General features: G+C 48.6%; 1 protein-coding gene across 1 annotated transcript; it reads right to left on the reverse strand.

Moving 5' to 3' along the window:
* Positions 1–2,558: 2,558 nt before the first annotated feature.
* Positions 2,559–10,798, reverse strand: DRG1 (developmentally regulated GTP binding protein 1). The gene is made up of 9 exons (XM_070950267.1): positions 10,574–10,798; positions 9,769–9,892; positions 8,830–9,005; positions 5,571–5,640; positions 5,069–5,238; positions 4,475–4,605; positions 3,936–4,103; positions 3,266–3,388; positions 2,559–2,941 (listed from the first exon to the last, which is right to left on the reverse strand). The coding sequence occupies exons 1-9, from the start codon at positions 10,613–10,615 to the stop codon at positions 2,842–2,844; spliced, it is 1,104 nt and encodes a 367-aa protein (XP_070806368.1). The 5' UTR covers positions 10,616–10,798; the 3' UTR covers positions 2,559–2,841.
* Between the last annotated feature and the right edge of the window lie 3,190 nt (positions 10,799–13,988).

Here is a 13,988-nt window from a genome sequence, read left to right on the forward strand (position 1 = left end):
AAAAGGAAAGCTGGGAAGAGGGCAAGGATGGAAAAATAAGGAAAGGGGAAGGAAGAAGGAAGATTATGAGAATGAGGAAGGGTCTCAGGGAAATCCTGCCTTAGCACTTGGCCACCACAGGTGCCCCCAACATGAGTTCCGTGTCTCACCCACCATGGCCCTCCCCTCCCCCACCCTTCAAGATCAAACAGCCCTGATGGGGCCCTCAATGAAATTGAGTTTGACACCCCTGCTCTAGAACATTGTAATGTGAGAAAACACTCAAGAGCTTCAGAGATCAGAATCAAAGTTAAGCCTGTCAAACTAGGTAAGTGGTCAGAGACCAGCCCAGAAAACAGTTTGAGCAGCAGTGGGGGGGGGGGGGGGAGGTTCCCCCGGCTTTGAAGCAAGGAATTTGAGAAGTGGGTGCTCCTTTAGGTCTTGGTTCTTTAGCCCTGCAATGTGGCTTTGTAGTCTCACTTCCACCACTTAGGAAAAGCAGAAGGGGGCTGAAGGATCAGAGGGAACGGCTACCTAAAGAAATAGAGTCAGGTGCATTTTAAGTAAGATATGTTGAAATTTGCAACATTGCTTTTTAATTGTTTCCTTGAACTCTTAATCCTACTGATATTATTGGTGCTGGGGTGTGTTCTCATTCCTGGAAGATTAACTTCAGATTAATGAGCCTGCAAAATTCCTGATTAGAGTAGAATCAAGGAATGTGAAAATGGCTCAGGCAGACACCTCCCATGAATATTGGTGGGGGTGGGTGGGTAAATAGCTGTAGCGTTCCTGTGGAATTGGTTTCTTGGTCTGATCGACATAAGTGGGGCTGACCTTTTTCCTTTCTTGGGAAGCTGCAACAGTAGGGATTGTATTGGAAGAGCTATAACCAGCCCATTACATGCCTTGTGTGTGCAAGCATTTGACCAAAGCACTTAACTAGCCCATTTCTTCCCTCCCACCATATCAACCACCTCATTGTGAGAAGGGCCGATACCAGGAGCCTTGAAGGATACCCTTAAGAAGCTCTCCCTTGAGCCCCCCATACTGGATGGCTATTGCCTGGTTCTAACTTTGTCTTTCAGGAGAAGGCTGTAGGGAGGGCAGTTGAATGGCCACAAAGAAAAAATGGATTACCTGGACTCAGAGATGGGATGGAAAGATCAATCTGGCCAACAGCCCTTGGGGGATGCAGGGGGATGTTACGCATCTCCTGGTCCTACTGTACCTCTTCCCAGTCCTTGATACTGGCCACTATGGTAACATTTGGACCACCTATGAGGGTTTGGGATTGCAAGCAATACTTGCTCCTTGGCATCTGATCCCAATTGGTGGGTGCAGGGAAGGAGGGGGGACCCTCCCTTGTGGAGTTCCGGATTCTCCCCATTGGCTGCTTAATGCTTACATAAGGCTGCTGTTATTCACAACCACTGTCAATACACTGGGTATCATTACTCCAAGCCCACTTTGGAGATGCTTCCAAGGCAAGTGGAAGCCATTGGCTTGGATGGGATCATGAGACAAACCGAACCCTGGCAAAATGGCATTTAAAAGAGTTCCGAATCTGCTCTATGGTTGACTCTCAAAGGTGGTCCTGGACTCAGTCTACACGGGATGGGTGGGTGTAGCAGCTGCAGGCCTACAGAGAGCAAGATGTCCTTGCAGTAATCTTGCCATCCAGTGCAAGGTGCTCTATGTAGGGCCACCACTGACAAATGCTCAGTGGAGAAAGTACAACTTGTGAAAGCCACTTTCAGCGCTTTGTGAAATTTCCAAGGGCAAATCAATGTAAAATCTGCACAACCCGATGCCCGAGTGCTTCCAAGATGGACTTCTCCAGCTAGAATTACCCATCCAAGATATGCTTCTTGAAAGAACTGCTTGTGATTTCCAAATTTATGATGTTTGGGGTAAAATGGAAGGCTGAGGTCCAGAGAGGCTGCTTTTCAATTATGGCCCCCATTTTAAGAAGCATCCTCCCTCCTGAAATTAGTCCAAACTTTCTTTTTTTAGCAGTCTTAAAAGTTTTTTGCAATTCTATTCAAAAGATAACAAAAATGTATTTAACCTACAATTTTAAAATAGATCTAACAATCTTAAGATGTTTAGGTTTCTAAGTATATTCTTAGAGTTCTTTCTAATAGGAATACCAACAATCAGTCCTTTTTTACATCCTCTTGGTTTATTTCTGTTAAGAGTGTTCATGGGGGGTTCCCCCCCCCTTCGTATTTGGATAAAATGTGTTAAGAAAGCCAATGCTGGTGAACTGCTGGACTTGGTGAAACTTCTTCTGATCCATTGTAGTAATTCTTTGTAATCCAGAAATATTTGACACTGATTTTCCTTTCAGCAATTTCTTTCAATTCCCATTTTTAGTGAGACTGATTTTCTTGATGTCAACTGCAATTTTGCAGAACCTTAACATGCTCAAAGAATTAAATGTCAAGCCTGCCTATTTCAAAGCATCACCTAAGCCCTTTTGACGAGAACATCCTCTCCGAGTTTTTGCCTGTAGATTTTATTTACATCAGTAACAGGGACAGGACCATCACTTTTGTATACAAATCCACAAATGATAACGAGAAAAAGTTTTAATTTGTATCCTAATTTATGTCGGCAGCATAAAAGCTTCATTGACTGAACTCTTCCCAGGACAAAAATGTGGACTCAATTAAACAGCAGTGCAAAGCCACGTGTGTGTGCAATGCTCTCCCGCCCACCTCAGCAAAAAGATTTTAATCAGTCCACAAACTTGCCGAGTTGTGTTCGCATCCACTCAACCATCTGGCAGGCCAGGAAGTTCCATAGTTAGTCTTTTCTGAAAGGAATCGCGATCGATGGGCCAGAGGAATTTTTTTTTTATTTCTTGACTATCTGAATGACATCTTCATCCTCCAAAGTATGATCTTTTCCCACTTTTTGAGGGTTGTGCTTGACGGATGAGCCCCACACAAGAGCACTGGAAGAAAAGAGAGTTAGCAGAGAGTTAATGGCATGGATTTGTGATTGCATTGATCTTATTTTTAAATCAAGTAACTTCCTTCATAGATTAGGGGAACGTGGTGGATAATCTTGATTTATCTTAAGCAAAGCATTTGGATGGATGGCTTGGCTTTCAATATCTTCTCCTGCATCACGGTTGGTCCAAGGCTCCCTGGGCAGCGGCTGCCCCCTCCTCTCCTGACACTGAACACCTCCCCACCCACCCCCAGGCAGGACTACAGCTCCCACCTCTACTATAGTCCTAAAGGAACTGAATCGGCTGTTTGTAGACCATACTTACTATTTGAAATCTTTAATTAGGTTTTTATGAATCTTCATGCAGAAATCCTCCACGGTGGTCCGGGAGTCAGGCAGGACCACTGGAGAAGTATAATCTGGGAGCTGCCCTTTGGGTTTAGTGTAACTGCAATTAAACACAATGAAACGTCCCTTTATCAAGCATTTATGCTTTCAGACAAGCCCCCTTTCTAATCAAGTTTACTCTTTACAGTTATTATTACAAATAAAGAGCTTAACCCAAAGCGTACCCCAACAAGTGGAGCAGGAAGGAAGGCCCCTCTACCAGAATAATTCCCACCTGACAAACAATTACATGTCAGTGAAAAAGATTTGAGATGGTCTTCTCTGTGATGCATCCATTTTCTATATATACATAAGTGCTGGAGCATGTCCTCCAGTTTATGAAAAAAATCATTCTGAGTCCTAAAAATATCACGGACCTTTTACAGAACAGAACTGAATGATTCTAACCCAAACATTTTTCCCCCTGACTACAATCCTGCATATCTGAAGAACTGCTGAAATTCTGGCCCCCAGAGAATTATCAGGAACTTCGAGGGTCAAGGGAACATAGTTGAGATTTCAGAGTTGAGGGGAAATTGACACTAGGGAACATTTTTAAAAGGAACTGGAATGACGGAGATTTTGAGCTCTAACAAACCAAAACTTACATCCGCACAAGTTTAAGGTAATCCCAGATTTTCTCCAGCAGGTCATCAAAATTCCACCGATGATGAGCAGAGATGGGAACGCAGTGGGGCACTTTGTAAATGATGTCTAGTTCCTCAATGGAGATTTGATCAATTTTGTTCAATACATAAATGCACGGGATGTAAACTCTGCAAGGATGAAGAAGTTGAGCAAAAAATGTAAGACAGAGGTCCTTCCTATCTTGCTCCTATCTTGAGAGGTAGGAGACTTCCAATTCTAGGTAGTTACCGTAACCAAGTTGGTAGAGCAAGAGACTCTGCCCTGTAAGTTACATCCAGCCTATTTACTATAGTCCTACTAAGCAATCAGATGCTAGGAAGCTAAGAGAGGCCCCTGCAACTTTCACTGCAGTGAAGACCCCTTTCTTGAACAATGCTTTGTGCTTAGATCAAAAGAGCAAAAAAGCAGTCATGTTGTAAGATACTCCAGCTCCCTGCCATGCAACAAGAGAATCTCCTTCCCCAGGCCCTTCCTTCTTTTATCAGCCCATGAAAACTACCTGTTTCCTTCAACCACATCAATGAGGTCATCTGCAGTCACATCGCTCCTCAGGGTGATATCAGCATTGTGGATTTTATATTCTGCCAAGATGCTCTTCACAGTTTCGATATCCAGCTCACTCTGTGGACACTGATCAAACAAAATATGATGATACACAGAACCTTTCAGACCACAACAGGGACTGGATCAGGAGTGAAGCACATGGACTTGTAGGCTTAGCCATATGGCAGGAAGGGCTTAATGAGCTTCACGCATCAGGACAGGAGATGGCCACAGCACACCCAGGTGGCAGGAATGCTAAACAGAAGTCACAGTAGCTAACCTGGAGCAGGAGGTCTCCTCAGAAGCCCTTCGCAGAACCCTAAAGGAGTGTCCTGATCAAAGCAGGGCCTGCTTCTCTTCCCATCTCACTGGTGTCATGACTGAACCAAACTCTTGAGCTATACTTCAAAGGGAGCCCTTGCTGGACTCAGGGACTGTTGCCAGAGATCTCTTTCAGACATTCCTTCACATATAGCAAATGGCCGAGTACAAATTTATCAGGTCAGATTTCTTATGCACAGCAAGGTAGGAAAGTAGAGGTACTACTTACTGTGGCCGTGAGGTTAATGCCTCCTTTGTCCTTTTTTTTAAAGCCAATATTGGGAGGTTTGCTGTTCAAACGTATCCCGAAGCCCTCCAGCTCGCTCTCAATTATCTTCTTATGTCCCAAAGGTTTCAGAACATCCAGAACGATCAGGATAAGGTTGCAGGTTCGGGCAACTGAAAAAAAAAGGAGGGGGTAGAATCTGAAAATATTTTCTTTCTCTCAGCCTCTTCTAAAAAGCCAAAGTGTTGGAATCTAAAGAAAAAAACTTCATGGTCATCTAACCTCCTAACTCAAACTAGAGTAATAAACTAAACATATTTTGCATCAAATGTATGTCAAGGAAGCAAGAAAAAAACCATACACTTACTTAGTATGAAAATAAGCTTTCCCCAGATGCAATACTTTTGGGATCAGAAGCAAAAGCAGCACCAAGCACATGTCTCTTTTCTTCACTTCACCAGCCAGCCCTCATCTCCCTTTTTGCCCTGGGACCACCAGCACTCACCTGCAATGACCTGGCGACCTCTGCCTTTCCCATCTTTGGCACCCTCGATAATTCCTGGTAAATCAAGAAGCTGCAAAGTTTGTGGGGAAAAAACAAATAAGAGAAATGTGGAGAAGCCAGACAACACACCTTAACCAGCTGTTAACCCATTTCCCTTTGTCCTGTGATACTTCAGCCATGCTTTGCTGACCATCAGAATTTCTGGCCATCTCCTCCCGCTGATTCTTTCAGCATCCATTGCATTATTCTCCACCAAGGATTGGATTCCAAAATTCTACTCAACAACCTCACTGCAACAATGCAAAAGAGCATGTTGAAATCTTAGCTATTTATCTGCTTAGGAGATGATCTAGGAGCAAATGCAAAGTAATTCTTTTTTACTATTGTCGAAAGCAAATCATCTTGGATGCGTTGATGAGCTGAAGATGATCTTCAATATACAGCACCTGAAGCTATTAAAATGAGCTTGACATATGTATCTGACAGATGTACATGAACAAACCAAGCAAGGGACAAATATTGATTAAATCCATTCTTTAAATCCAGTAATTAAAAAAGACAACACTTCCAACCATTCCTGTAAAGTTTTTCCTTCCAGGGTTTTCATCTTGGCTACTTTCTTCTTGACAACCTTCAGTTTATTAGTGTCTTGTATAAAATGCAGTTTCAGAACTGGCCACAATATTCCGACCACAGAGGAACAATAACTTTTATTTTCTCTTAATACTTACAGTGGTTCTTAAAAGTTTGCAGATACTTTTGAATTTTCAATATTTTTGCATAAACGTGATCTGTTCTCCATGTATTCTAAAACTAGATAGAGAACCTTAGTTAAAGAAATGAGACCAAAAATTCTATTGGTTCATTGATTTATTGAGGAAAATGATCCAAAGCTACATATTGGTATGTGGCAAACATATGTGAGCCTTGGTGGCGCAGCAGACTAAAGTGCTGTTAAGTAACACCAGCTGCCTGCAATTACTGCAAGTTCAAATCTCACCAGGCTCAAGGTTGACTCAGCCTTCCATCCTTCCGAGGTAGGTAAAATGAGGACCCGGATTGTGGGGGCAATAAGCTGACTTTGTATAAAAAAGAACACCACTTTTGGGGGGGGGCAAAAGCCCTACTAAGCAGGTATATACGAAAGTATGAAGGCTATTGCTTAACGCATTGTAAGCCGTCCTGAGTCTCCGGAAAAGGGCGGCATATATATATATAAATATATATATATATATATATATATTTAATAATAATAAATAAATAAATAAACAAACAAACAAACAAACAAACCTCTAGGATTATCAGTTCATTTGAAGAGGAAATTAGAGTCAGGTGTTTCAAATAATGGGATGATAACGAAGTGTGAGTGGGAAAAGTCCTGCCTTACCTAAAGAACAGAATTCTGGATATTCACCATAAAAGTCTGATGATGTCATGGCTTGAATAAAAGATTTCTGAGGACCTTCAAAAAGAGTTGATACTCGACAGGTTGAAAAAAATTACAAAACTATTTCCAAAAGTTTTGGACTCTGACAGTTCACTGTTAGGCAGATTGTGTCCAAAAACAATACTGCTCCATCGACAGTTTGTGAAAACCTGTATCTTCTTCTTCTTCCTAGTGTATTCCCGCAGGTGCAGGGTGTGCTTTTGTGAAAACCCATATGAGTAACCCAAAAGGCTGTTGGAAGAATTTCTGTGAACAGACGAGACTAAAACAGAATGTTCTGCCTTGAATGAAAAGTACTGTTTTTTTTTTCTTATTTTCTTTTAGACTTGAAAATAAGCACTTGGGTTTATTTCGAGGCAGTCTTACTTTTTTTGAGGGTGCAGCAGGCCAGATGTTCGGAATGGAGGCTTTTTGGCAAACGGGAGGAAAATGGGGAGGGGGATTTTTCTGCCTGCCATCCTTCCCTTAGTCTGTCCTAAGCTTGAGAAATGGAGGACAGGCAGGAAAATTCCCCTCCCCATTTTCCTCCTGTTCACCAAAAAGCCTCCTGCAAGCCTCCCAAAAAGAGGGAAAAAGCAAAGCAGCTGGCCGCAGAGCTGCTGGCTTCGGGGACAGCCAGACAGTTGCCCCCACCCACCCACCCCGTGCCGCCCCTTGTGCTGGCCACCCCCACCCCCATGGGTTTATTTCCAGGGTAGGGGTAATATTAGGCCCACCCCCCAAAAATTAAGAATTGGGCTTATTATTGGGATGGGTCGTGTTTTCAGAGAAACACGGTATTACATTGAGCAAGGCAAGTGCTGTATTCCGGCGTAAGAATTTTATCTCATCTGTAAAATATGGCGGTAATGGTATCGTACTTTGAGCCTATTCTGTTGCCTCTGGACCAGGACAGCATACCATCACTGATGGAACAATGAATTTCAAATTGTACCAATAAATTCAAATGAAAACATTAAGGCATCTGCCATGAACTCAAGTGCAAGAGAAAGTGGGCCATGCAGTGAGGCAGTGATCCAAAATACAGTCACAGGACCAAAGAATGCTTAAAGCAGAAGTTGAGGTTTTGAAATGGCCAAGTCAAAGTGCTGACCTTTAGTCTTATAGAAGTGCTGTGGAAGGCCCGGAAGGTGGGCAATTCATGTGAGGAAACCCAGCAACATCCCTGAACTGAGGCTGTCCTGTAAGGAGGAAGGGGCTACAGTTCCTCCAAGCTGATGTACAGGACTGGACAATTATCGGAAACATTTAGTTGCAGTTATTGCTGCCGTAGGGGAGCACAGGAGCTCCTGAAAGCAAAGGTTCACATATTTTTGCCACATATGAATATATAGCTTTGGATCATTTTCCCTAATAAATCAACGAACAAGTACATTTTTAATTCATTTAATTGCATTCTCTTTATCTAGTTTTCGGACTTGTGTGGACAACAGTTCATATTTTAGATCATATTTATCAGAAATATTGAAAATCTAAAAGGGTTCACAAACTGATGCTTGGTCTATAGGTTTTGGGATTTTGTAATCATTTTTCTACCTATTTGTCAAACATGCTTTGTCATTGTTTTTAATATCACCTAAAGTTGGCTTCAGAGTTTATGAAAAATCAGGGAGCTATCAGTTGCCTACTTTGCAAAACACCACTGTCTGGCTTACATCAAAGCAAATCCCTAGAACTGTCAATCAGCAGAGAAAGCTATTAGACAGTTATGATATATGCTTCTCTACTGCTCTGGACTTGCTAAGGATAAGCATATTTCTGTGTGAAATAAAAGGCATGTACAGGCACAAGCCTTGGGTTCATAGGCCTCACCTGTATTTTGGCTCCTTTGTACCGGATCACTCCTGGAACTGTGGTTAGAGTCGTGAACTCGTACGCAGCTACTTCTGAGTAAACACCAGCAAGATTGCTCAGCAGAGTAGATTTCCCCACTGAAGGGAAGCCCACAAAACCAATCCGGGCATCGCCAGTCTTCGCCACATCAAAACCTACCAAGTGATCATTAATTCAGAGTAACGGATAGGCCCCAGAAAGCCTCTAGCAGAAAAGTCAAAGCAGAGAAACTGTGCCACCTTGGCATCGTCTTGGGCAAGAGGAAGGCCCACAGCTGTCCCTCCCTCCCGCAATTGGGGGCCCACTTCTCAAATCTATCCCCAAAGGACAGCCTGGTCCTGAGCTGCTGAAGCAAGAAGAGAAGTATAATAACCAAATTGTTTAAAATTCTATACCCTTCGCTTAAGTTTTTCAAATAAAGCAACAGGAACGTACCCAATTCAGTTTACATGTGTTACTACAATTTATACAAGCTTAAGGCTGACAATTTCACACTTCAGCTGACAATAGAATTGTGTGGACGTGACATACCTGAATGAATGTATGTACATGTTCAAAATGGACATTTTGACACATTCAACTGAAAAGGAAAGAATTGGCTGCTCCGTAGAGGCAGTAATTCCCTATAATACCAATAGACAGACCATCAACTACTTCTATTTTGGTTTAGTCTCTATTGGTAAAAAAAGTATAAAGAGCAAGGCTAAAGGGGCAAGACTGACATTTGGGACTGTTAGAAACATGGTCAGCCCACCTCACAAAATTGGGCTCGCTTTCTGTTTCTTTTAGATCTTGGGGTCACACAGGTGCCACGTTGCCGATTCTGCCCTGGTTACCAAAAAGGGCTCTGAAAGCGTATTGACATCCTAGCAGGGGATGCCATGCTCCCGCTCTGTCCTTTTGAGAGGACACACGCACCTTCTCCGGTTCCGCTCCCTCCGCCTCCTTTTGGGGTAATCAGCTCTCGACGCAGCTTGGCCAGGCGGGCCTTCAACAGCCCCAAGTGGTGGGCCGTGGCTTTATTCTTTTGGGTGCGAGCCATCTGGAAAAGAGGGGGGAAATCAGGGTCAGCAGAAAGACGGACCTGTTTCCCATGGCAGAAAATGGGGTTCGTTAGGGGGGGAAAGGCGCAGGGGGTACATTTGGTGGAGAGGCGCTGCAGGAACGGTTCTCTGGATCCCAACCAAGGTCCGCGCCTGCCCAGGGCCCCCTTTCGGCCAAGGCCCAGCTCAGAGGCAGCCTGAGAACCGGCTCTCTTCCCTGCAGAGGCTGAGGGGGGGCTGGGCGTTTTCTGCCTAGGAAAGCCCCCTTCTCGCGTTGCTGCTGGCCCAGAAGGCGGGAGGGCCTGGGTCCCAGTCCTGCCGTGGGCGCCAGAGCCGGTTGAGGGCTTTCTTCGCTGCCTTGAGTTGATCACCGAAGGAAGGGCGGAGACCTAAGCATCACCGCCGCTTCGGCCTTCTCTTTTGCGGCTCCCCAAGCGCATCCTCCGGCCTGCCTCCTTCACCGACATCTTCAGCGGCGTCCCCCGGATTCCCGTTGCCCAGAGGCCGCGGACTCCTCCGGGACGCCTGGCGAGGAGCTCCCCAGGGCGGCGAAGAGAAGCCGAGGCCCTGCCGACCTCTGGCCGGTAGACTGCTGCTGTGCGGAAGGTTCCACCGCCACGCCACGGGCCCCCCTCCCCTCCCCTCGCCCAGAGGCAAGCAGCCCGCCGCTCCTCCGTTACCTCCGCCTCGATCTCGGCGATCTTGGCCAGCGTCGTAGCCATGGTGGCGGCGGCACCTCAGAGCTGGCTCCCGTCAGGCTGCAGCCGCGCAGGCGCAGAAGAGAACTCGCGCGGGGCTCCCCACAAAAGCCCTGCGGGGGCGGAGCAAAGAAAAAAAAAGAACGGGAATTGACACGCCGGGCTTGCGCGCGACTTCCCCGCGCTCCTCCCCTGACGGAGGGCGGGAAAGGGCCATAGAGCGTGGGCGCCAGAGCGGCACTCGTCCGTCCGGCGCCTTCCTCCGCCGCTACTTGTGGGCGCCCCCTGGAGACGAGAGCCGCGGCGGGCCGCCGTCTCGCTCCGCCGCTTCCTCTTGCTCCAGCGCAAAATGGAGCGGGCGCCTCCCCCGCGGTTCCCCTGAGGCCGAAGCACGGGGGGCGCCCTCGCCAAATGGGGGCTCCCCGTCGGCCCCGACCCCGCTGCAGCCCCACTGAGCCCGGGGACGGAGGCCGCCTCCTCCGCAGGCGGAATTCAGCTTCTGCGTCGCAGCGCCTCCGCCAACCGCGTGCCTCGGGTCAACCCGACGAGCGAGGCCGGCTTCGCGTGCGTGAAGCCAGAAAACTGGGCCCGGGCTGGCTTCCCCAGAGCCCGAGGGCGTCCCGCCGCCTTCCAGAGGGAGCGTCGTTTGGGCCCCGCTGGCCCCGCGGCTGCACACCGGTCCCTGGTGTCGCGGGGGGGGGGGAAAGGAGGAGGAAAGCGGACGTAGTGCCAGTCGGTGAGCGGGCGACGGGGGCATCTGGTGTCTCATCGGTTGTCTGCACGGCCTGTTGCAGAGGAGCATCGGCTCCCACCTGCCAAGAGCACCAAGGCCCATGTTGCTGGACAGTTGGCCTCCAGGAGGGAGCATCAGCAGAGGCCAAGGGAGAGGGATCTGCTGGGGTGCCTTGGTGGCTGCTCAGGGCAGGTTTTCCCAGGTCTCCCAAACCCAGAGGAGTGTAAGCCGGAGGCCTCGGCCACACACGGCCTCCCCTTCAGACACTGAGATGTGAGGACCAAGAGTCCCGTCTCCACATTTATTTGATAAACCGATAATGATGTTCCAGTGAGATGCAAAACTTCTTCACTCCTCCTCCCAGGAACAAAAAGGCCCTTCCTTCCTTTTGGAGCAAACCAGAAATGTGCTTTCAAGAAAACCTGGACACGTTTCCAGCATGGGAGGAAGTTGCTTCTGCCAGCTGGCTTCGTCTGGTGACTTTAGGATGTTTTGAAAATGGCCGCTGCTATTCTTGAGTGCACCCTGTATATGCATAAAGCAGCAAATTTTAAACAAATAGAATAATAAGTTTAAATCCTACTTATTTCAGAGGCACACCATAAATTAAGAACACTAATTAATAAGCTTACAATTCAGGGAAGGATGGGGAAAAAGCCTCTTTTTCCAGCTACTTTGGATGTCACTTGACTGTTCTCTGGAAATGCCTTGATTCAGGATCCAGGAGTTCTGGGTTTCCAGATCCAACCCCCTAATTCCGGCAATCCAACTAAGGAGAAATGTAACTTCTATGCTGATGCATTTCCATATACACCTCCGCTGGTGCACATATTGCCAAGATGGCTGGATTTACTTAAAGAATCCATTTGGGCACCCAACTCGGACATAGCAATTCCAGGTGGCATATAATAAATAAAAAATAAAGCAAAATAAACAAATACAACTAAAATTCAAGAACATTTAATAGGAAATCACATCCAAATCCTTCTCCAGAAGGGCCATAGGCTAGTCCACAAACCATGGTTAAGAAACCATGATGGGTCTGTTCTGCCTTAAAGTGATGCAAAATTGGCCGAGTTACATTTGTGTACACTAATCTGATTTCATTGCATATATTAAGCCACCAACTGACGGCCCGGAAGCACATGAAGTGGCAGAGGAAGCTGGGCGCGTTGTGCAGTCAAAAGGCCTGTGACCCAAGGGATGAGGGGCAGGCAGGTGCCGGCCTCTGCTTATTTCGGCTCTCTTCCTGCTGCCATTCCTTGGGAGGGGGACTTCCCCTTGTGAAGGCATTAGCCCCCTGGGAGACTCCACCGTCCCCCTTCGCATGTCGCAGCTGCTTTTTCTGCTGGTGCAACATCCTTGGGGTTGAGGGGGTGCTTGGAGTTTGGGAGCTGCACTGACTGCATATGCTGATGCCTAATGGCAAAACTGGGGCATCACCAACCACTTGAAGGTCACTCCCAGGGAGGGTCCCGGCTCTCTCTGACTTGGGGGTGCAAGGAAACCAGCCCACCTCCCGATGGCATCAATGGGACTGTGCCACTTGGTTCGCCCATGCATTGTATTTTAACCTTCACAAAAGGGCCCCCCAGTTACTTGGGAGCCACAGGGATGCCCAGGGATGCAGCACATCCACCCCGAGGCTGATTTCCCCACAGGAGACCCCGAGGCTGGCAGGCCCTTAGCTGGCCAAACATCCCACAGAGTGAGGGGTCCGGATGGTGTAGGGGGCAGGCCAGGCCAGGCTTCCCGGAGGCCTGGGCCCTCTTGTGCTCTCTGGCAACTTTGGGGGCAGCCTCCTCCACTCCGCTCTCCAAGAGCTTGGAGATGTGGATGCTGGTGCCATGGCAACAGATGCTTTAAGTAGATGCCCTGGAAGAGGAAGGAGGAGGAAGGAAGGAAGCCACCGAATCAGGCGAGCAAAACTCGGGGCGACCTGGCAGTCTGGGGGGCAGGAAAATGAAAGGGGTGCCAGGGAGGGAGGGATGGGGGGGAGGAAGGGGCTCTCTCCTTCAGTCCCTGTTTGAAGCACCGCCTTCAGGCCCAACCAGCTTCTGCTGTCCGGGAGGCTCTCCTGGGCACAAGAGCAGAGGGGCTGCCCGGGGGTCGTGGGGGGCAGAAGCGGAGACTGCCAAGGGGGAGTCCCGGCCCCGCTCCAGCAGGACCCGCGGCTGTGGGGGGGGGAGGCCGGGGACGGCTGGGCGGGGCTGGTGGGGGGGGCGCTGAGGGGCGGGGGGGGGGCGGCGGCGCCCGTGGCCGCGCTCGCATTGGCGGAGGCGCTGGGAGGGGAGGGGGCAGGAAGCGAGGAGGGGGCGCCGCTCGGGCGGCAGGGGAGGCGGCGGCGGGGCGGGGGGGAGGGCTTGGCGGGGGGGGGGCTTGGCGCGGGGGGGGGCCGCGGGGGGGTCGGGGGCGGCGAGGGGGGCCGGCGCAGACCCTGGAGCGGCGGCCGGCCTACTTTTGCGGCGGGGGGGGTGGGGGACGCCCCCCCTCCCCTTCCTCCCCCCCAGGGGTGAAAGTGCAAGAGGAAGTGCAGCCGCTGCCATCTTTCCTCCGCTGCAAACACACACACACACTCGCACGCACGCACGCACACCCAGGGAGGGAGGGAGGACCCCCCCGCGCCGCGCCCGCCGCGCCGACGGCCTTCCACAGCCACCGGCC

The sequence above is a fragment of the Pituophis catenifer genome, unplaced genomic scaffold (assembly GCF_029215685.1).
Source record: "Pituophis catenifer annectens isolate HBS135680 unplaced genomic scaffold, rPitCat1.0.hap2 SCAF_10, whole genome shotgun sequence".
Classification (NCBI taxonomy): Eukaryota; Metazoa; Chordata; class Lepidosauria; order Squamata; family Colubridae; genus Pituophis; species Pituophis catenifer.

What these genes read in the sequence shown, in the direction of transcription:
- DRG1 (XM_070950267.1), bottom strand. Translation starts at nt 10,615, where the DNA reads ATGGCTACGACGCTGGCCAAGATCGCCGAGATCGAGGCGGAG. An exon ending in AGGGAGCGGAACCGGAGAAG is followed by an intron (nt 9,006 to 9,768) that starts GTGCGTGTGTCC and finishes ATCACTTGGTAG; the next exon opens with GTTTTGATGTGGCGAAGACT. An exon ending in AGGTCGCCAGGTCATTGCAG is followed by an intron (nt 5,239 to 5,570) that starts GTGAGTGCTGGT and finishes TTTTTTTTTCAG; the next exon opens with TTGCCCGAACCTGCAACCTT.